Genomic DNA, 26,904 nt, shown 5'->3' with positions numbered 1-26,904 from the left:
ATTTATGATTCAGTTTAATTACGAATATCACCAGAAATCTACATTTCTGATTGCGATAGGTGAATGGTATAATTTTTATATCTAAAAAAATATTTATGATAACTGTGTCCCGCTATCAGATTTTGATAAGACAACCGGTACAGTGATAAAAGTTCGACAGTCTTCGGGTAGACGTCACGCGATACTGTGAATGTGAAAATGAATGTGTTTTTCAATTTCGTGAGGTGAATCTCAATTATACAAAATGTCAGGAGGGTCTTTGCAGTTTTCTGTAAGTTTTCGTTTTGTTTTTACCTAAGTCTCAATTTTAAGGAAGACCCAACTAGTGATTCTATTCTGTTTAAAGAATGAATAAAATACCTACTCGCCTACCCAAATATTGCTTTCCTGTTAGGTGTGTTATGTTTTGGATATCTCCTTTATCTAGCTGAAATAATCAATAGAGCTAGAATCAAATAGATACAATGTGTTTAGAAAGGATGCTTTTTCCTATCGAACACTTATTTACATAATTTGACTGTCCAAAAAGACAATCGACAAGTTTATCATGGCTACGCAACTTGGCTATTGCCCTCTCTGTCTTTGGTACTAGGTTTGATTCCCGCGTAGTACAAACCAATCAACTCTAGACAGGCAGATAGGTTGTCTATCAATGGCAATTGTTGACATCTATATTTATAAAAATCATTTTAATGTTGTGCACAGCATGATACTGGCACTTATACTCTAGACTCTCCTATCACTTCGCCCTCACAATCTACCAAAATACACACATTATCTAGGTAAATCACATTAAATACGTATCAATTTCCTACTTACAAGAAATTATACCAACTTCTATTATATTTTTAGGACTACGTGTGGCTCAAGCCACAAGGAGTCTCAGAATTCGACGTACCGGTGGCTGTAAAAGTCCTCAAAAGTGCGGGAGGGAAGCTCGAAGTGAGGGACGACGATGGCAACGTGTTCAGCACATCTATTCAGAATGTCATCAAGCCGTTACATGCGACCTCCGTGACTGGGGTCGAGGATATGATCACGCTTGGAGAACTGCAAGAGTATACCATCATGAGGAACCTCCACATGCGGTATAATAAACAGCTCATTTATGTAAGTTACTTTATACTTTCTAAATAAGTAAACATTACTACCTATAGTGTGCCCTCGGAAGTATATCACCTACTTACAAAACAGTTTTCTTTGTAAGTAAGTATATTTATAAGAAACACTAGTATATTACAGAGAAGAGTAAACGATACCTGCATATCTATACTATAGGTATAAAGAAGGTTTCATGTTCTATTAATTAATATATTGTCTAAATGCCCTTCATGACGACGAACTTCCGATATTTCGTGATAACTAACTTTTAATTGATAATACTAAGGTCGGACTCTGGATTCCGTAAGCAGTCTTAATCGAGAACTTAAATAGGCAAAAATGTTCCAAACTAGTTAAACGGTTCAATTAATCATTTAGACTGGGGAGAATGAGCTCTTTATTATGCCCAGGGCACCACCTGTAGCACTTTAGTGTTTAAAAGTCTAATAAATAATTGAATTGCCTAAATACTGCAGGTGCCTAAAATGTAGAGTCATTCATATATTTGTGAATAGTCTTTCAAGAAATAGTGGCGTAAATTAGCATAGCTTATCTTAAGTAAGCAGTTAACGTCGATAATAGAAGTAAGAATTTATCGAATTATCCTACTTATGTGTCATGAACAATAATGTACCTACACTTATCTGAACAAATCCGTGATATAGTTCTCCAAAAAAAACGTTCTGAAATATTTTTTGTCCTTTTTGATTGTTGCTATCTCTTTCACATTATAGTTTATGCGTAAAAATGGCCAAGAAACCTCGTCCTGTATTGGTACCTAGAAATTGCCTTTATTCTTATGAATTATTTCTTCATTTTAGACCTACACCGGTTCCATGTTGATAGCTATAAATCCATACGAGATTCTACCGATATACACCATGGATCAAATAAACTTTTATCAATCGAGAAGCATGGGAGAAATACCGCCGCACATATTCGCTATCGGTGATAATTCCTACAGAGAGCTTATGGACACTCAGTCCAACCAATGTATCGTCATCAGGTATGCATAATTTAGATATGAACTTTATTACAGCTCGTTTGCTGATAGTGTTCTTAATCAACGCTGACAGTTCTACGTAAAAAACATAATTGTTGGGGAATCCCATTGTTAAGAAGAAAATTATTAGTTTTAAATATTTTTATAATTTTTCAGTGGAGAGAGTGGTGCAGGTAAAACTGAGAGTACAAAATTACTCCTGCAGTACTTGGCTGCAGCCAGCGGCAAGCACGCATGGATTGAACAACAGATTCAGGAAACAAACCCAGTCTTAGAAGCTTTTGGCAACGCGAAGACAGTGAGAAATGATAACTCGTCTCGTTTCGGCAAATACGTTAACATTTATTTTAGCAGAAAAGGTATCATTCAAGGCGGAAATATTGACCAGTATCTTTTGGAGAAGTCCCGTATAGTCGGTCAAAATAAGGGCGAGAGGAACTATCATATTTTTTATTCCCTTCTTGCGGGATTATCATCAGAGGAGAAGAAGAAGTTAGAGCTGGGTCGCGCTCAGGATTACACCTACCTAAATTCTGGCAACATGTTGACGTGCGATGGCCGAAACGATAGCTTAGAATTCAACGACATTAGATCCGCTTTTAAAGTGTTGAATTTCCCTGACCACGAAGTGTGGGGTATTTTCGGACTTCTCGCAGCCATATTGCACTTAGGCAATCTTAAATTCAAGTCGTTCAATTTCAACAATATCGAGTCTTCAGAGGTTGCGGATGCTATAAACGCGAATAGAATTGCTAGCCTTCTGGGAGTAAATAAGGCTAGGCTGTGTGACGCTTTGACAAGGAAAACGTTCGTAGCACACGGAGACAAGGTTGTGTCTACTCTAACAACGGCGTCTGCTGTTGAAGGCAGAGATGCATTAGTCAAAGCCATTTACGGCCACGTCTTCGAGTACATCGTCGACATGACGAACAAAACACTGTTCAAAGATCAACAGCTCTCCAGTGGCTCTATCGGAATCTTGGATATTTTTGGATTCGAAAACTTCGATTACAACAGCTTTGAACAACTATGCATTAACTACGCCAATGAAAATTTGCAGCAATTCTTTGTGAAGCATATTTTTAAGATTGAACAGGAGCAATACGAGAAAGAAGGGATTACTTGGACTAATATCAATTATGTGGACAATCAAGAAAACCTTGATGTGATTGGGCTGAAACCGATGAATTTACTGTCGCTAATTGACGAAGAGTCGAGGTTTCCAAAAGGCACGGATGTAACGTTGTTGTCGAAGTTGAACAGCAATCATGGAACTAAGAGTTGTTATATTAATCCGAAATCAAGTCACGAACATAGATTTGGCGTCCGGCATTTTGCTGGAGACGTATTTTATTCAGTCCAAGGTACGGTAATGGAAATGTAGTAAACGTCGACCTTAATCGCTTCCAGAAGCAATTCCTTAAACTGTCTTTCTTTTACAGGCTTTCTGGACAAAAACAGAGATAAACTAACAGCAGATGCAAAAGACATGATGTTAGAATCCAGTAACGAATTTTTGAAGACCCTGTTCACTACAGATTTTTCGGGAAATCATAGTGGCAGTCGAAAAACAGTCTCATTGAGTCATCAGTTCAAGACATCTCTTGATTCTCTCATGAAGACGTTGTATGCTTGCCATCCATTCTTTGTAAGATGTATTAAGCCTAATGAGTTTAAGAAACCAAAGGTTCGTATAAAACTTAATGATCAAGATAACGTGCCCGATAAATGACAATTTTTTTTTTATTCAAGTAGTTATAAAGGAGCTTATAAATATCAATGATATTTCTTATTAACTCAGTAAAGCAAAAAATACGTGCCTAATATTTTTTTTATATTACTTACATCTGCATGACGCAATTGAATTTCCCCATTTTTAGTATGGGTAAATACTGTATTGTTTTTGAGAATTAATTAAAAACATGACTACGTACGTAATTAGTCACTCATCGAGATTACGGAGCCGGGAGCCGTTTATCGATAACGATCCCGACTATATAAATAAAAATTCCTATTTCTATTGACTTTTACGGCCTCATGTCTCAGTTGATAACACGCCGATGTTTCATAATTTGTGCTTAAAATTGCAACGGTTTGATTAGTGTTCTGTTTTTTTCTTGCAGCTCTTTGATCGTGGCCTATGTGTCCGTCAGTTGCGATACGCAGGACTCATGGAAACGGCAAAGATTCGACAAGCAGGCTATCCAATTCGTTATTCTTACTCTGAGTTTGTTCACCGATATCGGCTCGTGGTGCCAGGCATTCCTCCAGCCGAAAAGACTGATTGCAAGAGCGCCACCAAAAAGATTTGCAACACCATCTTGAAAGATCAAGAATTTCGTTTCGGGCATACTAAAGTATTTCTTAAAGATAATCACGATGTGTTGCTTGAGGAATTGAGGCATAAAGTAATGATAACTGCTGTGATCAGAGTGCAAGCGAACGTTAGAAGATTTATCTACAGAAAGAGGTATTTGCGACTACGTGCTGCTGCTATCGTGATTCAAAAGAACTTCCGTGCTCGAGGTTACAGATCTAAATACTTGGCGATGAAACGCGGTTACCTGAGATTACAAGCTGTTATAAGGTCTAGAGAATTGAGGAAGACCTTTGTCAACATGAAGAAATTCTTCCGTTTGTTCCAAGCTCACTGCAGAGGGTATCTGATGAGGAAATTGGTGAAGGAGAAGGGTCATATTATTAAGGCAACACTTGTACAGTTGAACAAAGAGAAATTAGACCTCGAGGGATCTGGACGAAGTGTTGAAACAGCGGAGAACAGCCATGAAAAGAAGTATAATGAACTAATGAGGTCTATTTGGTTCGTGAAAGAAGTGCCTAATGAGAACACTGAACAGCAGAACGCAGTTATTGATGATAGATATGTGGATGACGTGTTCGGTTTCCTGAAGGATACCGCCACGCCTGCTGGTACTGTAAGAGGAACTGGTTTTGGAGTGGTAAGTAGAAATATTCAATTCTACTCCTACTTTTCTTGTAACTATTAAGTGTAACTGTTTCTCCAAATTATCAAACAGCCTTAAAGTAAACTAAATATATAGCTGAGCGGTTTATCCTTTTTTACGAAGTAATCGTCAAGCCTCGAAATATAATTAAGACTACTTTTTATTATATTTTGCATACACTAATGTTTTCATTGCTACGGAAACTCATTATTATCTTGCAACACACATTCTAAATCAAGTACTAAAGAAGATTTCCTTAACCTTCCAGACCACTACAGCCAAGCCTGAAATATCCAGCGTGATCCCATTACCACAAGAGGCCGAAGAGGAAACCTTTGATGAGTTCAATTTCAGGAAATTCGCAGCAACATATTTCTCTGGCAATTTGACTCACCAGTATTCTCGCAAGCCTTTAAAACATTCGCTCCTAGAGTTGCCTTCACCCATCGACAAGATGGCAGCACAAGCGTTATGGATCACTATATTGAGATTTATGGGAGACATCGCTGAACCGAAGTATGTGGATGATAAGATAGACAATGTGCCGGTGATGACAAAACTTTCTGATACTATTGGTCGAGCTTTCCAGAAGAGTAAGGAATTCGAAGTAAGTATTTTCTCTCACTTATTTGATGAACCGTCCCTGGCCAAATTTTTAAAAAGTTTTGAAAATCCATTTGCGGCCATAAATTCACATGGTTTGGGTTTTTAATTAAGCTGGACCCACACATCCTAAACCCTACTTTCTTCCTACGCTGATCGCGGTATAGCTCACCCGCGTCAGCGTCGCTGTGCAGTATCCCATAGAACAATTTGTATATTCGCAACCGATGTGCGTTTACTAAAAAATCACGCCTAAATTTACCAAGTGGTGCAATTATTTATTTTAATTTCCAGGAGTATCTTCATAAAGATAGCGATCTAAATAACAGAAGTAAAATGATATCAAAAACACTGAAAAAGCAATCCAAATTAGATGAAGATTTGATGAAGAATCTTTTAAATGATGAAATAACGAACGAGATGTACAGCAACTGGCTTAATTCACGTAGAAGTACCAACCTAGAGAAATTACACTTTATTATTGGACATGGAATCATTAGAAAAGAACTGAGGTATGAATAAAATAATTTATTATTATTACACAAAAGGTAAATGTAATTTCTTTTGTTTCTTACGCTATTACAGCTAAACGAATGAACCGATTTATGTACATGTTTGGCAGGGTTCGCGAGGAACGATGGGCAATATTTTCACAATTCGTCAGTCCCGTCTTCATCTACAAAATTATGAAAATATGTTCAAATAATATGCCTAATTCATTAAATAACGTTTATGATAAATGTTTGTCTTACAACTTCAGCAAATGACTTATGATTTATTTATCTTTTCCAGAGATGAAATCTTCTGTCAGCTATGCAAACAACTGACTAACAATCCGTCCAAAGCTTCTCACGCTCGAGGTTGGATCCTAATGTCACTCTGCGTCGGCTGTTTCCCTCCTTCTGAAAGATTCGTCAAATATTTGCGAGCATTCATTCGCAACGGCCCGCCAGGATACGCTCCATACTGCGAAGGAAGACTCGTTAGAACATTCAAGAACGGACCCAGAACTCAACCGCCGAGTTGGCTGGAACTACAAGCTACAAAGTCCAAAAAACCCATACTACTTACGGTAACATTGATGGATGAAACTATGAAGACAGTACAGTCAGATTCGGCGTCAAATGCTGAAGAGATATGCCAGCAAATCGCTGATAGTATAGGCCTAACAGATGTGTTCGGATTCTCGCTTTATATCACATTGTATGACAAAGTTCTTTCGCTAGGAAGTGAGGGAGAACACATCATGGATGCCATATCACAGTGTGAACAGTTCGCTAAGGAACAAGGTACTCCGGAGAAGAATGCGCCCTGGAGATTGTTCTATAGGAAAGAAGTATTCACTCCTTGGCATAACCCTGTTAACGATCCAGTAGCAACAAACCTCATTTATCATCAAGTTGCAAAGGGTGTTAAGTTTGGCGAATACAGGTGCGATTCTGAAAAGGATTTGGCAATGATCGCAGCGCAACAACACTATGTGGAATACGGGGCGCGTATAGACCCAAATGTCTTGAGAAAAGTTATTGTAAACTATATTCCAAATCAATTCCTTCAGTCCAACGATGCTGCGTTAACTAAATGGGAGCATTTGGTTACTAAAGCGTTCGAATCTTCAACTAGCATCCAAAACAAAATCGACCCTCTGAGATGTAAAGAAGATATTGTAATATTCGCTAAAATCAAATGGCCAATGCTTTTCTCGAGATTCTTTGAGGCGATTAAATTAAAAGGGGATAATATCAACAAAGATGTCGTCATTGTGGCTGTGAATTGGACCGGTATTTACATTGTAGATCAACTGGAACAAATTCTTCTAGAAATTTCTTATCCAGAAGTAACTTATGTAGCTTATGACGCCGACAAAGACTACGATAATGTAGGTAGAATCACTATAAGAACGATACATCAAGAGGAATTCGAATTCCAGAGCGTGGATGCAAGTGAAATGAGCTCGTTAATAATATACATGATAGATGGCTTGAAGAGGCGTTCTATTTACGTCGTGGCTCAGTCCGAAGTACATGGTTACAGTGACGCAGCATCGTTCCTACAGTTCAAGAAAGGTGACCTCATCGTCCTCTTGCAAGATTTCACTGGAGAGACGCTCATGAACGCTACTTGGGGTCACGGCCTTTGCAATGGCGAAGAAGGTCTTTTCCCGACTGAACAAGTTTACATCTTACCTACTTTAGAAATGCCCTCAACTGAAATCCTTGACGTATTTAAGAAAGGCAATGTCAATACTGATAAGAAATCCTATTCTAAATATAATACTTTACAAAGGAAGAGAATGTATACTCTCGAGAAATATGCAAAGGAATTTTTCAGAGAAAACTTTGATATTAACGCGACTGTTTCAAGGCAATCTACGTTGACTACAGCTAAAAGGGCGATCGCTGGCGACCTCTGGGCTCACACTAGAGAACCATTGCGTAAACCGTTGCTCAAAAAACTATTAGAAAACGAAATGTTGTCCAAGAACGCGGTATCCGCATTCTTCGGTATCCTTAAATATATGGGTGATATGCCGGCGCCTAAAGCACGTTCAGTAACTGAATACACTGATGAAATATTCAGAGGAGCCGTTGCGGAATCATCGTTGCGTGATGAAATTTACTGTCAGATAATGAAGCAGTTGACGAACAATAGAATACAACTTAGCGAAGAGAGAGGCTGGGAACTAATGTGGCTGGTGACGGGTATATTTGTATGCGGCCAAACACTTATAAAGGAATTGGTTGAGTTCCTTAAGACTCGACCACACCCAATCGCGAAGGAATGTTTGAAACGTGTGTTCAAAACTCAGAAGAAGGGTCCAAGAATGTACGCTCCGTATGTAGTGGAGGTAGAAGCTATTCAACACAGAAGTATGCAGATCTACCACAAAGTCTACTTCCCTGATGATACTGATGAAGCCTTCGAAGTAGACTCGTCTACGAAGGCCCGGGATCTTTGTGAACAGATTACTGGACGGTTGAACCTGAAAAACAGTGATGGCTTTAGCCTGTTCGTCAAGATTGCAGACAAAGTGTTCTCTGTACCCGACAACTATTACTTCTTTGATTTCATTCATGAGCTTGTTGAATGGATGAAACAGACACGTCCTATTCGTGGTAAGTAAAAATACCGTTTAGTGTTAATAAAAATGTTTGTTTTTCGTAAAACTATTAATCTTTCTTTTCCTTTTCCAGGTGGACCACAATTGCAAATGCAAATGAACTACCAAATATTCTTCATGAAAAAGCTTTGGATCAGCACAGTGCCAGGCAAAGATAAAAATGCTGATCAAATATTTTACTTCCCTCAAGAGCTGCCGAAATATTTGAGAGGATATCACAAGACATCGAAGCAAGATCTTGTAGAATTGGCGGCATTAATTTATAGAGCTCGATATGGCAGTGATCAATCACTGTTGCCACAAATCACACAAATGCTCGGAGATTTCGTACCCGCTGACATGCTCCGAATACAAAGCAATTCACAATGGAAGTCTGCAATCAGTGTAGCCTATTTACAACAAGGCCCTATGTCAGAAAACGAAGCGAAAGAACAGTTCTTGAAGAAAATATACCAGTTGCCAACATTTGGCACTGCTTTCTTTGAAGTAAAGCAAACCTCCGACCCATCATACCCAGAAATGGTTGTGGTTGGAATCAACAAGAACGGAGTCAGTGTCATTCACCCCCAGAGTCGAGTTAGTAGTAACATTATTTTCCAATTTATACATCCTCATCATCAGTCTTCTCTTCTTTATTTCTTGCATGAAGCTATGAACTTCAACTTGGATTTTAGGTTTCGCTACAGGTAACCAAATATTGTTTTTTCCAGGATATATTGGTTACACATCCATTTTCCCAGCTCTCAAATTGGTCGTCGGGAAATACGTTCTTCCACATGACTATGGGCAACTTCTTGAGAGGGACGAAAATCCTGTGTGAAACATCTCTAGGATACAAAATGGATGACCTCATTTCATCGTACATAGCAGTCCTGAGACAGTCTTTAAATCAGAAATCAAGAAATTAGTTAACTTTAATTATTGTTATAATATACCTTATAATAAATTGTATAATAATACTTAATTATGATAAATATTGTGTGGTTTGTTACCTATATTAGAATGATTAATTTTCCCTACTCATCTTTTAGACTAGCATCTATTTCTTAGACTAAAAAAAAACTACTTCAGTGGAAAGAGCATTATTATAACTAAACTATTCTAATCGATCAAGAAGTTAATGGAACCAATAATGTGCTTCAAGTTGAAATTCAAATTCAATTCAAAAGGAAATTCTGTATTATGAAAGTAAATAAAATACAATCATTTGATAGAAGAAGCAAAGTATTTCAATTTTTTTAGAGCAGGCATTAATTTATGCTAAATCGAGTATCGTTTCAGTTTTCTAAACGAAACGCAGAATCTCAGACTGGCAACACTAATTAGCGGTGTCATTTTGCTGTCACTGTCAGTGTCAGTCTATTGATCTATTCTTGTTTTTTTGGGGTAAACACAAAGTTATTCGCTAATAAATAATATTGTCGGTTATTAAAATGCATGCATGCAAGAGTTGTTTTGATAAACTTACCCACTTCATATAATCTTGAAATTGATGATGTTTAAAAGCTAGTAATTCAATATTGTAAAAATATCAATGATAGTCTCAAGCTTATAGTTTTAAGTATCTACAATCTTTCTTTTAGTTCGCTTAAGAGGAACTTAAGTTATATTACTTGAAGTCTAAATTGAGACCGATATACAATGTCGACTAATTCCTTGAATTTCATGATAGAAAATGGACTGAATCTAAGGTGATGAACTTGTTTTTTTTTTCCTACAAACTGTTATTAAAGTGAATTATATAGTAGACAGTTTCTTATAGTTAATAGTTATATTTAGTTATTTAAAAATTAATTAATGTGTGATCCAATTTTTTTTTGTGGATCATTCAATGTTGTGGCAGTATATTCAATTACTAACATACAGGTATTTTAATATTTATCAAAAACCTTTTAATATTTGAACTTAATTTTTCAGAGATGTAGTTACTACAGGATCTATTCTACATATCAATCAAGATTTTGATGAAGGAGATAACAAAGAAGATGAAAGTACTTACCACAAATCTGTAGACATTCTCGGGCAGCCAGTTTCAAATTTAGAAGTCTTAACTAAAGCAATGGTGGCTGTTGATGGTCTTGGACTTGTAAAAAAGAAAATCATAGAGGAAGGAGGTGGGCTTCCTCTCCATGAAGGTTGCACTGTTTCTATTGCATATTCTGGCTACTTTGAACATGAGCAGGAACCATTTGATGTGATGCCAGTGAATAAACCATTAGTAAGTAATTTTTGTTCAGAGTTATGTATTTTTCATTTAAGCTTACCTATGAATTACCTCACCATAAATTATTTTCTATGAATTAAGGGGATGATACAGCACTTGAGGATAATTTAGTATCCTTTTAGTGTAAATTATGTTGGTAGATGTGTGATGTGATTGTGCGATAAACTTAAAACTATCAAATTACCCAACAATACCCAATAGTTATTCAATTTATTTATCTTTTTATATTTCAGGTAGTAGATTTAAAAGACAATGGTTTGTTACCTGGTTTAGAAACAGCTGTAAGGTCCATGTTGGTGGGCGAGATGTCAGTATTCCTGCTTTCCTATAATGTAATGTATGGAGAATTGGGAATACCACCCAGAATCAAACCCAAAGCAGACTGTATATTCTATGTCAAAATTGTCAAAAGTATCTTAACACCAACAGAAGGGTGAGTAAACAATATTTTTTTTAGTTTTTTACTGAAATACAGTTTGCTACAAAAGCTAACTAATAAGGGTTTCTAAAGATTGAACATGCTCAGGGACTTTTGGAGCTGACTTTACAAGCAACTATTTTTAAAACATTAATGTGAGTTCATTTTATGCATTTTTTTTCAGGAAAATAAAATTGTCAGAATCTAACATGTTCCAAAGAGTACATAGAGAAGTCAAAAAACTATTTGCATCAGGAACTACCTTATACAAAACAAACAACTACACAGCCGCGGCACAGTTGTTCAGGAAAGCAGTCAACATGCTGCACAAGTGTCGGCTAGCTGATGAGGGAGAAGAAATGATACAAGAGAAAATGCTCAAAAAACTCTACATGAACCTTGTAGTGTGTTACAATAAAATGAACAAACCATTTATGACATGTAGTGCTTGCAATGAGCTCAATAGACTAAATAATTTATGGAATAATGGCAAGGCTTTATTCCAAAATGCCAGAGCTTTAAGAATGATTGGAGCATATCAGGATGCTGAGAAGAGATTGTTAAGGGCAATTAAACTACTAGGAGATGATGATGCTCTTAAGGCAGAGTATGAAATGTTGATGAAAGCAAAGAGCGCCCTAGCTGAAGTTCAGCTTGCTGCCGATGAAGTTAAACACTTGGCTGCTGTTGATACAGTCAGTGAACAGTTCAAGAAAGAAGTGGATGAACTAATAAAGAATTTTAAAGCAAGTGAAGATGAAGATGAAATAAAACTACCTTCAAATTTGAATTACCATGAAATGGTCTATGTAAGAGAAGCTTGTGTAAGAGAAAACTTATTCTTCAATCAAGATGATGACGATCCAGTAGAAAATGCAAGTGGGGGTCATGAATCTTAAAATATTGAAGACATAGATGAATATTTTATATTTAGCTGTTATTCTAAAGAGAAAAAAAACTGACTGTTTAAAACAATTGTTGAATAAAAAGTTAAGGATTACAGTATGTAAGACAATAGGTTATATTTTATTTATGTTTGTATTGTATTTGTTGTTGTTCTTTAGGCCAGCAAGTTTAAAATAATTTAACAGTGGTCAACAAATTCATTGTTGTTATCAATTTCTTACTAAATCTATGATAATTTACAAACAAGAGATGTAAAGGCCACCTACCAACCAAATGGGCACCGCGCCGTCGAGGTCAATTGACGGAGTCTTAGAAGCTCAGCAGTCACCTTAATCTCTTTACTGTTACACCTTTCATATCAGATTATTTATGTGCTGTGCTTCCTATCATACTTGCAGGAATGTCACCCCTTTTTGGTGTAACAATATTGTTATGTACGAATGTACAATACATGTTATAATGTAGCAATAGTTCAAAATGTTATTTGGACCAATTAAATCATGATTATTCTATTTAGTGCTTGTTTCTTATTCTGAAGCTTGATTGGTAAATTATAGGTTACTAGCTGACCCGCGCAACTTCGCTTGCGTCCAATAAGAGAGAATGGATGAAATTTTTCCCTGTTTTTGTAACATTTTTTACTGCAACTCTGCTACTTTTGGTCGTAGTGTGATGATATATAGCCCATGTCCTTTCTCGGGTATCAAAGTATCTCCATACCAAATTTCATGCAAATTGGTTCAGTAGCTTAGACGTGATTGAGTAGCAGACAGACAGACAGACAGACAGACAGACAGAGTTACTTTCGCATTTATAATATTAGTATGGATGTTATATTATTTTACTTAATTGAATTCAAAATTACAGAGGTTTTGTCATCAACTAACATGACTTTTTAAGAATTCATGTAAGTTTTGCTTGTAACTTGAATTTTATTTTAAGGGCTTTGGTAATAAAACCACAAAATCAACAAAATTATAGTATAATGCGTAATTACAATTTTTCATAAAACTAATAGTGGACTACTTTCTATTGGCGCAACCATACCGCATGACTCAACAAATGCAACATCCTTATACATATTTGTGTAGTAAATACAAATGCATTGCATATAACCGTCCCCTTTATAATAGTGTTATTGTCCAGCATTATCTTGAGGTACCGATTAATTAACAAATTATTGTTGTGTGGGAAGGTTTAGGAGAACATTTTGTCCTTGGGGTAGGTAAGTCACATTGCGGGATTTGGATAGCTGGTAGGCGATGTCTTCAGCTGCTTCAATACGACGGAGCTCGACGAGACCTTCACCGGCGCTTCCGAAAGATTTGGCGAGAAGTACAGCGGCTTGAGCGTCACCCTCAGCTGCAATGACAGCAGCCTTCTTTTGTTGTTCAGCCTTTTCTACGAGGAATCTCGCCTTCTCTGCCTCTTGTTGTGCAACCTGTTTCAACTCGACGGCCTGTGTGAACTCCTTGCCGAATGTCAAGTGGGTGATTGAAATGTCGTCCAAAATGAGACCGAATTGTGCTGCTCTCTCAGTCAAAAGTTCATTCACTTTCTGTGACACCATCTGTAACCCAATAATAACTGCCTTTATTATTATGGTCATAAAATACCACATTATATTTATGCTGAAACAAGATTCATGATAAGTTCAAGAAAAGGTCTTGTTTGTAGGAAACCATTTAAAAGACCAAATAGATAGATAAAATCATGGAATGCTAGTTAAAATACAAATGTAATAAATTGAAGGATCATACCTCTCTCTGTGTGATAAGCTCTCCAGCATCAAACTGTGCAACAACAGCCTTCAGGACTTCAGATGTGATGGAAGGTAATACTCTCTCATCGTAGTCAATGCCAAGGATGGTGTAAATCTTTGGCAGCTGGTCAGGTACAGGTCTGAACAGAATACGGAGTGTGATGTTTACATTTTGAAGATCTGGAAACAAAAAATAAAATACAATGTAGAACTTATTTTAGGCCATATATCCTAATAGTATACTATAGAATGTATTGTAGGGTTGTGTATAATCACACTACAAATATTTATGAAAACATGATAATCTTGTTATTGTTTATCTTGTGTAAACAGCATCAGCTACATAATTTAACAACATAATCTTATATTCAGTTATAGTTTATACCTCATAAACTGACCTATACCAGTAGTTATGGTTTAAACTTCACATACATCAATAAGAAACAAATACAATTCAATGAGCACAAGTCACAATAACAATAAAACATTAAACAGACTTGCCATGCTTATTGGTTACTTACAATAACTAGTTTTCACTTATCACTTATAGCATAGGCATAACAAATGCAAGAAAATAGTACCTTTGCTTCCAGTAACTGTTGGGACATTTCTGGGGCGTGATCTGATGTCAAAGATGATAGGCCTTTGCACCCACGGGACAAAGAAGTGGGTACCCTCACCCATGACCAAATTTTTGACACCCGCAAATCTGTCGAAGATTACAGCTCTGTGGCCACCATCAACTGTAAATGGGAAAAAAATCGTTTCAGCCTAAATGACTAGGACTACTTACAGACTAAGCAATTCTTATTGTATGATAAACAATAGAGGTTATAGCCAGGTAGGCATCTAAAGAAAGATAAACATTTTGTTTAGTTTCAGTTATAACTTTGTCAACTGTCTTGTTCTGTACACAAATAAGATTTAAAATAATACTGGCACATAGTTCGCTTCAGTTATTTCTGATGAAAAAAGTAGATAGTTACCATTGTAAAGAGCAGAGTTGACGACTCCACCGACAAGCGCCACACCCAGGCCAAGTTGACCAATACGGTTGAAGAGCTGAGCAGCCATTTCTGGAATAACCAAAAAATTGGGTATAGTTCGCACAGTATCGATAAATCAAAAACTTATAATCTTGGTTAGCGGCTATTTGACACTTTATTACAGCATCGAATTATTTATTGAATCATTCATACTAAGGATGCCAAAAACCAAATTTACTTCGTCCAAATACTTTGTAAATATAAACAGGCAATACTTTTCGTCAGATTCTGTAAAATATGGGGAACATGCCAGAATCTTGCAAGAATCCCAAAATTATCTAATTCCACGATATGTTATCTAACCTCAAAACCGATTTCATGAAAGAAGTATCATGTTGATGATTATAATAAGAATATAGTTTTGTTGTAATTTACCTTTGTGTTTTTATATTCTTTAGATCTGTATTTATTGTAATATCCAATTAAATTCTGTCCCAAATTCACTCAATCAAAAACCAGCAAGAGCGATCACAGGCAAAACAGATAAAAAATATAATGGCAGTACATACGTTTCGTTACTGCCGGCCTTTTAACAGCGTGCCTTAGTAAATATGATTTATTTTTGATCAAACTAACAAATATTGTTGAGTTATTAAAAATACTATTCAGTAGGCTAAATTAAAAGTTCTCAGCTTCAATTTAGTGTCGGTTATGCTTGTTGAAGGATGGGTGTTAACAAAGGAAATAGAGTGAAATGAAACGTATCTCTTGATTTCGTTTCGCCTAGTCAAAATGTAATGGCAATATTCAACCAGTCTCAAAATAAATATCGTAAGGAGTATTTAAGTAGAAAAAGGTTTTTTAATTTGTATTCTTTTCAAATAATTTAAATTATCCAAATATTAAATCTCAAGAAAGATAACATTCTAGTAAGTTTATACATTGTTACTTTAGTAATAACTTAAAATGTAACAAGTTACTTTCGTCGGTGTAAGAGGTTTTAATAATTTCAGAAGATAGGTACCTACCTACCTACTCAATAAAAAGTAAATAAGGGGTTGACCGATTAAAGATATTGCCTTAGTTAATTTAGCAAACATACCGCTAATTCGGTTAACTGGAACCAGACTGTAATTGAACGAAAAATAAACAACGAGGGGCATACTTAATCGGTCGAGTGCGTTGGGGGTCGAACTGTGGGTGGCTCAATTATACAATAACAATAACAAGCAATGAGCAAATTATTCGTGAAAGACCTAAAAAGCATTTACCGGTGTCTCAGTAGTTACGTAAAGTTTGATAGGGTTTATTGCCAATTTGCTATATTACATTCTACTAAATATTGTCTTAGTTGTTATCTTTCTATTTCGTAATAAACAAGGTAGGCAGTTGACTGAATTGTGGTTTCTTTTATTCTAAATTAAGTCTATCGGTTGCAAGGTACAGAATATGTATAGGATCCTAATAATAAATCCTTAACAAATTTTCTCCCTTCGGCGATGAGACAGTAATGGGGTAAATTAATTTATTTTATGGAAACATGGTGAATAGTAGGGGTAGGTACCTGCTACAGTAGTTAAGGGCGTTTGTACATTACTTAATGCTCCTATATTATAGGGCTATAATATATAAAAATTGAATAAACACTCGATTAATCACCAATTAAAATAACATTGACAATAATTTGTTTATATTTATGTAAGTCAATGAACTTGTTGACATTGGCCGTATTTAAAGATGTTGGTGTTTATTTACTGGCTAGATAATGAATAGTTTTATTTGTACAGCAGAAACGTGTACCGTGACATCGCGGTTTAATAATAATTGTTGCATAAATATTTAGTTTGGTGAAATTGTATTATTTTCGATAAAATGCACGTGAAAGTGCCAGAAGTGAAAAGATGTTGTTTTTGTTTCCCCTTGCGCCAAGGAGTTATCCTTTTTGGATTTATAAACGTTGTAAGTAATTATAAATATTTTATTTTTGCCTTGAATATGATATTATTAATTTTGTTTTTCCGAAACGCTGGAATAATCCAGCGTTTCGGAAAAACAAAAATAATATTTGCTTAGATCGTTCGCTTTAACCATTACCTACTTAAATTGAGCACAGCTCTGAAAAAGTTTTTTTATTTTCTATAACTAATTAATTAATAATAATATTACTTTATTAAAGCCATTAGATTTATTTTCACGTCAACCGTAGTGTATTGATGCAACATACGAACTATACAAAATTATAAGAAACATATAAGTATTACTACGCTAATTTATTTCCCTTTAATCTAATTGATACTGCCGTATCAGATCGTCTATGTATGTAAGACGTGTAAGTAAGTTATAGTAGCTAATATTATACGCAAGTCAGTTGTTCTCACGGAAGAATCCTAACATTATGATTTAAGAGGCATTTGCTTGCTTGTGTGTTGTTTATGGTTGTGTTATGGAGTTTTGATTGTATTCACATAAAACTCATAGGGTACTTAGTATTAACTTTCACAGTGATGAAAATGTTGATATTTTTCGTTAGAATTTTGTTTTGTTTGAAAATTGTGTATTTATATTTTAAACTATCTCAAAGTTAGTGTGCTCTCAGCATAATTTTCGTAATTTAGAAATTTATAATAAATTATTCATCGACGTTCACCGTGAACAATGTTAGTCCCATGTAAAGTCCCGAGAATTGAACCCAAAATCTCGTGATCACACAGTTAGTAAATGAATGTCTTCAGTTTTGTTTATCAGTTATTGGGTTACCATAGGACAAGCTCTGGTTAGTTTGAAACCAAATAACCGTGTGAGAGTTGTCTAACAATATTTATATTATTATTTATTTACGTTTTCTGTTTATTTCAGGTATTTTCCATAGTAGCAGTAACATGTTTGGTCATAACGACAGAGTTGAAGAAATCCAATAGCGACAGTTCAATGTTAGAAGCTATCACGGCTACTATATTGTTCAGTATTTTCGGAATGGGGCTTATACTGAACATCTTGCTGCTCGTGGCTGGCTTTCAGGTTAGTTTAAAATCCAGTTATATAAGTTTTATACTTGTTTTAAAATGTATTGTAGCCTGATTTTCTATAGCTGATGTATCGACTATACCTATATCTATAGCTTTTGATATTAACATACGTTAAAATGCACTATGGTCCCTGATCGGTCTTTCATATAAATATTTCTCGATAGCTACTCGGTTATCGACAGTCGATAGCAGTAAGAAATCTATCCTCTGCATAGGCTTTCTAGAACAGAATAGGTAAAAAAAGGAGTTCCCTTAGAATCTTTCCCACATAACCGGACTTACTGCTCTCACCATACAGCGAGATCTGTTTTCCTTATCATCTCCGCAAGCCATTTTTAATCCAGATTCACATTCATCTATTGTACAGGAATATTTATTATACGTAGAGTAGATATGTTAATCCTACTGTTATTTCCAGAAGGACATAGCAATGTTACGCCTATACTTGTACTACGGAGTCGTGACCACGTTGGCAGCGCTGGTGCCCACCTTCATGCTGGTCACCAGGATGCACGTGTTCGATGTCTGCGTCGCGTTGTTTGCTATTTGTAAGTAGTATCTATTTGTTTTGAATGTGATTATGTATTTGTGTTGAGGAGTATGATATAAGTCACATTATTGATAACAGTTGTATATCTATACTAATATTATAAAGCTGAAGAGTTTGTTTGTTTGTATGTTTGAACGCGCTAATCTCAGGAGCTACAGGTCCGATTTGAATAATTCTTTCCGTGTTAGATAGCCCATTTATCGAGGAAGACTATAGGCTATATACGCTACGACCAATAGGAGCAGAGTGCCAGTCAAAAATGTTACAATAACGGGGAAAATCATGACCCATTCTCTCTTATGTGACGCAAGCGAAGTTGCGCGGGTCAGCTAGTTATCTACTAAAATAGACAACTGCTGCAACTTCAATGCAATTCCAGAGGTGTAAAAAGACCAGCAGCACGTTCAGCTATGGTCGATGCTATCAACAAGCGCGAGGGTTTGACATTTTGAATTTCTTGAAGAAATTAGTCCTTGCAAAATAAGCTTGAGACCCTGATTGGGGTTTCCTACAATATTATAACTGTCTGATTTATTACGAGACTGGGTTCCTAGGCAATCACCAGCAGCAAGAAAGGAATATACATATCTTAAAAATTCCTTAAAATACAATGATTAATGATCATAGACATACCAGTAGCTATGATATTCTCGCTCTGTTCTATCTTACAAACCTACATTAGTGGTGGCTCTTGTATTACAAGACAAACAAAGCATTCTACGTCAGAAATTGCATATTCAACTGATTTTAATTTCAAGTTCTAGTAGTTAACTGTGCGGTTGTAAATGCTAATAGTTACTACCATTGCGACTATTAAATGCTACAGGTATTGGCAGTCACGGCTGCAAGCGGTACTTGGGTATGCCACGCTTTTTCTTGATCGTAAAGCTCGGAGTGCACTTTCGAAATCAACAGTAATCTTATTGATATAGAGGTAGTTACGAGTAATGAATTTTTTACCGTATCGTCGTATAGTTCTTCAATATTGTAGGATAATAATTTTGATGCAATAAACTGCACGAGGCTTTGCTTTTGAATAAAATTATACCAAGTTGTTGTTTTTTTAGTAGGTATAGAATATTTCGGATCCCTACCTTTCTGGGAGCAAAGACCGGAGTATAATAATATGTTTCTTCATATATCTATGTATACTTTCTAGAAACTTTAAAGCTCATGTATCCCAGGTGTTAAACAAAAGAATGCGAGGACGTGACCTTCCATAGACGGTATAAAATAATCACTTAACGTAAGCTTCTAAGGCAGGATCCATAGGAACTTACATTTTCATTACGATTCCATAGATTGGTACGACGAATGCTTTTGTGCGAGGATTGTTGGGAGACCAGCTCAAGCGTAGTCACGTTTGCTACATTTTTGGAATACCTTTCTTGCGTAGTGTATTGATGATGTTTTACTATAGATTTATTGTAGGTATTATTATGAAGTAAGTAAGTATCAAAGTCGTCGAGGCAATTGGTAACGGCCCATGTCATTCATTTTGTTAATTGGTCAATTAAATAAGCTGCAAATATTTTTCCTGATAATCGCAAAAAGGAAAAGGTACGTTGTAATTTGTGTCACCAATTTCCAAATTAAAAGTAAATCCAGAGCACACTTTGAGGGAAGTATAATAAGTATGCGTATAAATATGACCTATTATAATTTACTTATTGTTTCAGGTATGCAATGGTACGTCATCGTGATAGTAAGGAGCGAGATCCTCAAGTTGGAACAGTCACAAATGAGAGAGCGGGCGCGGGATGAAATACAAGAAGTCGCTATACACGTACCAGATACAGACACCTTACTTTGAAATACAATATTTTTTATAAACATTTGCTTTTTATTTACAAAATGCAGACACTTACTGATTAAAACTGTCGAAAGCTATTAAAACTTAAGCATGATCGGATATGGAGCGATAATGAAGACCTGCAATACTAAAACTCATTGCTAAAAGTACTAAAAATTTCATATGGGCTTTATTGATCCATTACTATTAACTGATCCATTTCCATCTACGGGGCTGAAGCTGAGATTTTCCCAAGAGAAAATCCTAATAACTCTCAGCCCGAATGAGAAGCAGTCGCTTACACTGTCGCTGTAGCAGCCATTTTAAGCAACCTGCTTTTTGCTCATTATTTTTTAATTGGCAGTTATGAATAGGCATCATTGTCGCAGGAAACAGTATTCACGCATGCACTTACTGTGTGCAATAAGTGGAGAATGTACTTAATTATTATAGTGCGATCTTCAGTAGGGACTTATTAAACATAACTTGTAATCAAAAAGACTTTCTGTGCACGGTTTGATTCAAGTGCTTAATTTGATTATGGCGTGACGAATTACTTGATTTTGTGAGACAGTTGCGTTTGTGAACATTGTCAGATATTAAAATATATAAATCTTATCAATGCAGTTGAGCCTTTACTATGATATATTATGGTTAAAGATTAGCGTCGGGCTAACGTTATTAGATCTGAGAGTCGTCAACTTCGGTTAAAGTTGTTCAAGCTTTGATTTGAGGCTGAACTCTGATTCAAAGGAAAGAATATTAAACTGTTAGTACACTGTTACAACTTAAAACTTCCGCAGCAAGTCCCGTTCTGAAAGCATCTTGAGTTTATGAATTGAACATGTTTAGTAACAATGAAAGTACAGACTCGCTATAAACCTTACGGATATTTCATAATATGCACAAAGTAGCCGCTCTTTGTTCCCCGATCACGCTCACAGTAATGATACCGTCAAATTATTAAAAGAAATGTGGCAAAATATTTCCAAATTTTCATGTGGTGCACAGGTGGGTGCCCCCGGGATATCGAGTCGTGACTTACTCTGGCCGGACCATTGTCAGGAGTCCATTGAAATAAGGATACGTTTGGGTTTGAAAGCGGCGGCACATATTGTATTGTGACTACTCCAAATTGCCAATTACACCAATCATGTGAAGTAAAAAGACACCGCAACACGAAATTGTTGCGTTCTGCGGAAGCACTTAGTCCCAGGATTGCGTTGTTATGTAATTAAAATAGGCGTAGGAAAACGTAACATCAAATGCACGGAAGTACGACTAACCAAACTGTGTTAAGATTCGATAAGGGTAATATTGTCGTGTAGTTCACCATATTTGAATTATCACTACCAATAGTTAGGGTTTAACACTAGTTATAATAATTTCCTTCTGTGAGAATACATCGACTCATATGTCATATGAGTCGATGTTTCAGCCAAAGGTTTTAAAATATTCCTCTGAACTCTACGATTTGGTATGAACCGTTTATTTGCTGGCGTTCAAAATTCATTTTAGGTCTGCCTGTTAATCCCTAACGGATTAGAAGCTAAAGCCAGATAATCCTGCTTACTTCTGCGGGGCAGATGAACTGTTCTTTGTTTTATTTCGTAGTTATTTTACCGTAATGTCAGCTGATGAACGTATGGTAATGAACTTCGGGGTTATTGCTCTTTATTAACCGATTTTAGTCCTAACGTTTACAGCGAAAAGTTTTTAAAGAAAACCTTACTCTTGGATTGTTCAAATAGGACGGAAAAGTGCCCTTTCTGCAAGAAGTACATGTCCTTTAATATGCATTAATATTATCGTATATGTATGGCTTTTGGATTTGATATGCAAGGAACAGCAGCAACAAGCCGCTTTTACGCGTAAGAAGTCACTGAATCATAATAAATACTAATTTACTAAGTAAATATTCATTGCTAGGCTTTACGCAACTGCCTTCTCATTACCTGTCCAACCAACACGTAGTACATATGTAATTATGTAAGTACATTTAAAGTTACATAAAAAACCGCTCGATCGCAAATGATACAGAAAACAGTTATTACAGTAATTTGCTATGTTTTGAGTTAATATTACATGAGATATATATTTAAACGCCATCTGGTATTCGAGTGAGAAAAGCATGGAAGCCGCAGACTGTGGGCGGGAATGAATGTTGAACCAGAGACAAGTTTAAGGACAAACTAATTAATTTAAAAAATATAATATTATCGTACAAATATAATTAAAATGCCTTGTGGTTATGTGTAAAATATAAATAATTAAATAGCTTTTTGTGCAATGTCCGGGTCCTGTTCTGCATTTTTATAGGCAGGTGTATTTTGTTGTTATTGATTTTAATATTTGTTATTTATATCGCTTTAAGCATGACACTTGACATTTAACTTTATATATTTTTAAGGCACTATAATAAATATTTTCTGCAATAAGTTTCATAAATTAATGAAATTTTATGCATATTTTTTAGATCATATGAATATTCTGCAATGCATTTTACTTTATTATTATACCTGTAACAATTTTATATGTAGGATAATATTGCACAACTCCAAGGAGCTCTAATTTTAATGAAAATTGCATAATTTAGTTCTCCTTATTAATTAAACAAATTACTTAATAACGACAATTAACAATCATTTTAATGTTCAACTGAACGTAAAATGACGTTGGCGGCCATTTTTAAAAAGTAGACGTTTTAACTATGGCACTAAGGAGTCCTATAAAGGAAAATGCACTTATTAGCCGAGGAGGGCGCATGGAGGGTTCTGCCTAATGGTTGCTATTCACAGCTTGAATGGAGACGCGAAATTGCCAACAATTATATACTCGCGCAATGATAACTGGTGGATGTTCTGCTGCAAACTCTGGTTTGGTTCCTCGCCGCGTTTTAGCAAAGATCTGCCAACTTGAAGGGGCGTTTTGCCGTTTAATTTGATGTTACAGTTGTGAGAGAAATATGCTCGTCGTGTTTGTTAAGTTGCAATGATTGTCTGTTAATACCTACACATGAGATTACGAAAATGTATCTTGTTAAGCTTAAGAATGTAGAGAATAATCCGGATAGGAGAGCACAAAAAATGATAATTTTTATGTTTTTTGTTCATGTTGCGTGGAAAAAACTTACTAGATTGGTGTATTGGTACGAAACAACATGTAGCACAGTCAAATCCGATGTCCGAACCATAACCTCATTTGGTTGGCGAAACCTCAAACTGCTTAGGAAATAGCTGATTTTGAGTGACAGAACAATTCCAAAATCTAACCATTCTGGTGACATTGTGCGGGCTGTGCGCCGGGGCGAGGTGACGTCACAACATGGCCGGTAGGTAGGCAGGAGCCGAGCGGAGATAGGATCCGGTCATCCTGCCCATTTCCGGTCTTCACGCGGCCGTGACGCTTCCGGGCACGCGTCGCCGCCGCTGCGCACGTTGATGCTGCACCGCTAGAAGTGATGACTTGCTCATTTATTTAATTTAATTATCGTATTTCAGATTCTACATTCTGAAGGCTGAAAATATGGTGTTTTTATGAAAAGATGCTTCTGAAAATAATTTGATGGCTAAAGAAACGTGACTGACGAATACGAACTCGTAAACTCTATGATAGTTTAAAATTTTGCAAATTTCTCCTATTATAACTGATTTAGTAACAAAGTATACCTACCTAGTACCTACCATTTTTTTTATTAACTAAACCAAAGATAACGCGGAACCTTTAAAGCCGAATTCAAAACCTTAGGTTTTACGCATGATCTTTTTATATTATCCGAGCAAAAGCTATCAGAAAAGACTGTTTTGGGTAACATTTATTCAGTTCAGTCCAAAAAACCTACATTTCAAGAGGCATGTCTCTTCCAAACGTAAAAGTTTTGCGGAGACGTCTGTGTCATGTCGTCACACGACGTCTGCAAGATGAGTTTTGTGAAATGAATTCGTTTGTAGCTACAATTGAACACGCTCGTTGTCACCCTTTAGCTGTGTGAGTGCGCTATCTTCAATCTACGAGTTTTTGAGTGAGAGCCCAGTGAGTTTACTAGGAGTTAGTGCGATAAAGAGTGTAGTAGCATGTTGAGTGTTTGCTGTAAGTGTTGGGAGTTTAACTTGACTAGTATGGTTAGAACAGTATTTGTACAAATTGCTGGATAGGTACTACACTAAGTTTGGCTATGATTGCTGTATACATTTCTGAAGTGATATCGAAAGGCTAAATAGTCTAATACCCTTAACTCCCTCGTTTGTTGACTAAGCACATTTCGAGAGTCAGTTGATTTTCCTCCTTCAATAATCTACCTAACACGAATAAAAGAGTCGGTTATCATAACTTTTCAGTGCCTTTTACTGTTTCTCAGCACCACAAAAAAGTATAAAGTGAAAAATATTCACTAAAAGCAATTTCCCACAAGTGAACGTGACGTGGAGCATCATTAGACGTCCACCTCCTTCGTTACAATTTCATAATATTGACAGGTGCCTTAGCAGCCACCTGACAGCGGTCATGCCCATATGTCGGCCGCCACTGGTGCCTCGCCGTCACTCCTTGCACGCGAACTACGCCCTTTATTTATTAATACATATTTTAATCTATTTGCTATCCATCGAAGACTTTGTTCTGATACACAGAAAAACCCCGTAATAAAACAAGCCATGGGTGTAATAGACTTAAAAATAAGCGTTTAAAATTAATATGCAAATAAAGTCCTTAAAACGAATGCTTCTTGCAGTTATTTACAGTAAAATATCCAAGTTAAACAGTAAGCGATTGTTACATGTAATTAAAGTCGTGTTTTCAACGACGCCCTCTTAATTTGTTCCCACTTTTGTGTGGGGACGCGACATGTGCGAAGTGCCACTTTTGCCTAGTTTTTAATCATCTCCAAGGTTTTTAGTGGGAACTCTTAATTATTTTAATTATTGCGGTTTCTGAAAATTGTGTGTTCCGTTCACTGTCCTTGCACAAGTAAAATATCATAAAACAAGAACAAAAAAATTAATTTATAAATTATAAAATTGTTTTTATAGAATTATTAATAGAACAAAACACAGTTGGTGTTGAAAGGCCTTTTTCTTCGCTCTACTTTTTTATTTCTTAAAACCTAGCAGAAACTAATTTATTAGAAACTCAAAAATAAATAGCGAGTGTGGCGTGGACGGGCGTGACGAAATATAATATTTTGTTTTTACGTCATTTTTGGACGTGATACGACTTACAAAAAAGGGTGACGACGCTGTTTCGACTGAGACAAAAAGGTCGAGAGCGAAACGAATTTACGTATTTCGATGTATGAGCACAAGTATCCAGTGAAACGTTCGAGATGTATCAAATAAAAAGTAAGAAAAATTTTATAAGTTTTAATACCTTTCTCACCACTCCGCCTGGCCTAGTTATTGAAGGAAAATGAGGAAAATCTTCTGTTTGTAGCAATCCTTACACCAAAATTGGCAGGCTTTAATGAACAAGATAAAACAGTGTGGCATCTAAATAGTTGTAATATCACATTTTTTAACTAATGAGCTAGTTACTTAAGAGATTATGAAAATGTCAGATCAACAAATAAAATTATTTTAAATTTTTTTTGTGTATTAAGGTACTTGCTTTATACACAAAAAAATAAAGTATGTGCAAACATTACAAAGTTCATAATTGTGTGATATAAGTAAGAGATTTATTAGATAATTATCGATTCAACTAGTCAACAATATCTAGTTTTTATAGTTAACGAAAATTTATTGAAATACGCAAATCATTGTAACAAAAAGTGTGAGTTTTTATAAGTCTCTATCGTATCTAAGTAATCTCTAAGCCGCTTTAAGTAAAACTTTTTACTGTCATTTTATTAAGCAGCATATTTCTGATATTAAAGTGAACTAAATAACATAGTGATGCTAAAAAAGTTACTTTGTTGTATTTGTTAGGCTTGCTACACACGTATTCGGTTCGGCATTAATCGGCCTCGCCGTTCGGCAAAACCTTCGGTAAATATGTATAGATGAATGTCCGGGAAAAATGCCGCTCGACATTACCGCACCTGAATATTTAAACCGAATTGTGGTGATTGAACTCGAAAGAACTACCCGATTAGCACAAGCCGAACCAGTGTAATAATTATTTGTTCCGAGTCAGTTTTGTTGTTCGATAAATATTGCCGAATCAAATGTGCCGATCCGAATATGTGTGTAACGAGCTTAAGAGTTGAGGCGATTGTTTGCAAAAATGGCAACATGGGCTGCTATCATTTACCTAATTTGACATTGTATCATATGTTATTTGGTCATCTTCCATGTTTTCGTGATTTACCAAAGTTATCAAAGCTCTTATCAGGTCAATCCTCTCTCTTATAATATGACGTTAGGTAATTGACATGGAGGAATGACTCATCTTATGTCAGATTGTTTATTACGATGAAGCGAGTACTAGGAGCAATTAATCATAACTAATTT

General features: G+C 35.9%; 4 protein-coding genes and 1 long non-coding RNA gene across 7 annotated transcripts in view; 3 read left to right on the top strand and 2 right to left on the bottom strand.

Annotated features, from left to right (window-relative positions):
* Positions 1 to 134: 134 nt before the first annotated feature.
* LOC142987256 (myosin-VIIa-like) lies at positions 135 to 9,786 on the top strand. The gene is made up of 11 exons (XM_076135907.1): positions 135 to 271; positions 853 to 1,110; positions 1,923 to 2,107; positions 2,261 to 3,468; positions 3,547 to 3,791; positions 4,228 to 5,064; positions 5,339 to 5,677; positions 5,968 to 6,185; positions 6,466 to 8,789; positions 8,868 to 9,370; positions 9,505 to 9,786. The coding sequence occupies exons 1-11, from the start codon at positions 245 to 247 to the stop codon at positions 9,700 to 9,702; spliced, it is 6,342 nt and encodes a 2,113-aa protein (XP_075992022.1). The 5' UTR covers positions 135 to 244; the 3' UTR covers positions 9,703 to 9,786.
* A 345-nt stretch (positions 9,787 to 10,131) lies between these two features.
* Positions 10,132 to 12,854, top strand: LOC142987254 (inactive peptidyl-prolyl cis-trans isomerase shutdown-like). Of its 3 annotated transcripts, XM_076135905.1 has the most exons (5): positions 10,142 to 10,180; positions 10,378 to 10,485; positions 10,712 to 11,012; positions 11,252 to 11,451; positions 11,621 to 12,854. In XM_076135905.1, the coding sequence occupies exons 2-5, from the start codon at positions 10,436 to 10,438 to the stop codon at positions 12,333 to 12,335; spliced, it is 1,266 nt and encodes a 421-aa protein (XP_075992020.1). In that variant the 5' UTR covers positions 10,142 to 10,180; positions 10,378 to 10,435; the 3' UTR covers positions 12,336 to 12,854. The 3 variants fall into 3 exon arrangements, with proteins under 3 accessions (XP_075992021.1, XP_075992019.1, XP_075992020.1); XM_076135906.1 differs by having other exon boundaries at positions 10,132 to 10,485; positions 10,720 to 11,012; XM_076135904.1 differs by having other exon boundaries at positions 10,132 to 10,485.
* A 454-nt stretch (positions 12,855 to 13,308) lies between these two features.
* Positions 13,309 to 15,661, bottom strand: Phb1 (prohibitin 1). The gene is made up of 5 exons (XM_076135903.1): positions 15,526 to 15,661; positions 15,091 to 15,180; positions 14,686 to 14,847; positions 14,103 to 14,284; positions 13,309 to 13,912 (listed from the first exon to the last, which is right to left on the bottom strand). Exons 2-5 carry the CDS (start codon positions 15,176 to 15,178, stop codon positions 13,520 to 13,522), a joined length of 825 nt encoding a protein of 274 aa, XP_075992018.1. The 5' UTR covers positions 15,179 to 15,180; positions 15,526 to 15,661; the 3' UTR covers positions 13,309 to 13,519.
* Positions 15,662 to 16,152: 491 nt separating this feature from the next.
* LOC142987102 (uncharacterized) lies at positions 16,153 to 20,479 on the top strand. Its single transcript, XM_076135653.1, has 5 exons — positions 16,153 to 16,286; positions 16,934 to 17,049; positions 17,947 to 18,108; positions 18,535 to 18,664; positions 20,346 to 20,479. Exons 2-5 carry the CDS (start codon positions 16,963 to 16,965, stop codon positions 20,477 to 20,479), a joined length of 513 nt encoding a protein of 170 aa, XP_075991768.1. The 5' UTR covers positions 16,153 to 16,286; positions 16,934 to 16,962.
* A 3,268-nt stretch (positions 20,480 to 23,747) lies between these two features.
* LOC142986742 (uncharacterized) overlaps positions 23,748 to 26,904 on the bottom strand; it is a 248,843-nt gene continuing 245,686 nt past the window's right edge. The window contains exon 4 of the long non-coding RNA XR_012960420.1: positions 23,748 to 23,909. This is a non-coding gene — a long non-coding RNA (uncharacterized LOC142986742). The remainder of the gene's footprint in view (positions 23,910 to 26,904) is intronic.

This window comes from Anticarsia gemmatalis, chromosome 3 (assembly GCF_050436995.1).
Source record: "Anticarsia gemmatalis isolate Benzon Research Colony breed Stoneville strain chromosome 3, ilAntGemm2 primary, whole genome shotgun sequence".
In the NCBI taxonomy this organism is placed as follows: Eukaryota; Metazoa; Arthropoda; class Insecta; order Lepidoptera; family Erebidae; genus Anticarsia; species Anticarsia gemmatalis.
Note: the sequence above shows the minus strand (reverse complement) of the source record. Positions and strands in the feature narration are given on the sequence as shown.

Excerpts from the sequence above, each read along its gene's own strand:
- LOC142987256 (XM_076135907.1), top strand. The coding sequence starts at position 245 with ATGTCAGGAGGGTCTTTGCAGTTTTCT. Across the intron at positions 8,790-8,867 it reads ACAGACACGTCCTATTCGTG|GTGGACCACAATTGCAAATG; the intron begins GTAAGTAAAAAT and ends TTCCTTTTCCAG. Across the intron at positions 9,371-9,504 it reads TCATTCACCCCCAGAGTCGA|GATATATTGGTTACACATCC; the intron begins GTTAGTAGTAAC and ends TGTTTTTTCCAG.
- LOC142987254 (XM_076135904.1), top strand. The coding sequence starts at position 10,436 with ATGTCGACTAATTCCTTGAATTTCATGATAGAAAATGGACTGAATCTA. Across the intron at positions 11,013-11,251 it reads TGCCAGTGAATAAACCATTA|GTAGTAGATTTAAAAGACAA; the intron begins GTAAGTAATTTT and ends TTTATATTTCAG. Across the intron at positions 11,452-11,620 it reads ATCTTAACACCAACAGAAGG|GAAAATAAAATTGTCAGAAT; the intron begins GTGAGTAAACAA and ends ATTTTTTTTCAG.
- Phb1 (XM_076135903.1), bottom strand. The coding sequence starts at position 15,178 with ATGGCTGCTCAGCTCTTCAACCGTATTGGTCAACTTGGCCTGGGTGTG. Across the intron at positions 14,848-15,090 it reads CAACTCTGCTCTTTACAATG|TTGATGGTGGCCACAGAGCT; the intron begins GTAACTATCTAC and ends TCCCATTTACAG. Across the intron at positions 13,913-14,102 it reads AGCTTATCACACAGAGAGAG|ATGGTGTCACAGAAAGTGAA; the intron begins GTATGATCCTTC and ends ATTGGGTTACAG.
- LOC142987102 (XM_076135653.1), top strand. The coding sequence starts at position 16,963 with ATGCACGTGAAAGTGCCAGAAGTGAAAAGATGTTGTTTTTGTTTCCCC. Across the intron at positions 18,109-18,534 it reads TGCTCGTGGCTGGCTTTCAG|AAGGACATAGCAATGTTACG; the intron begins GTTAGTTTAAAA and ends TGTTATTTCCAG. Across the intron at positions 18,665-20,345 it reads CGTCGCGTTGTTTGCTATTT|GTATGCAATGGTACGTCATC; the intron begins GTAAGTAGTATC and ends TTATTGTTTCAG.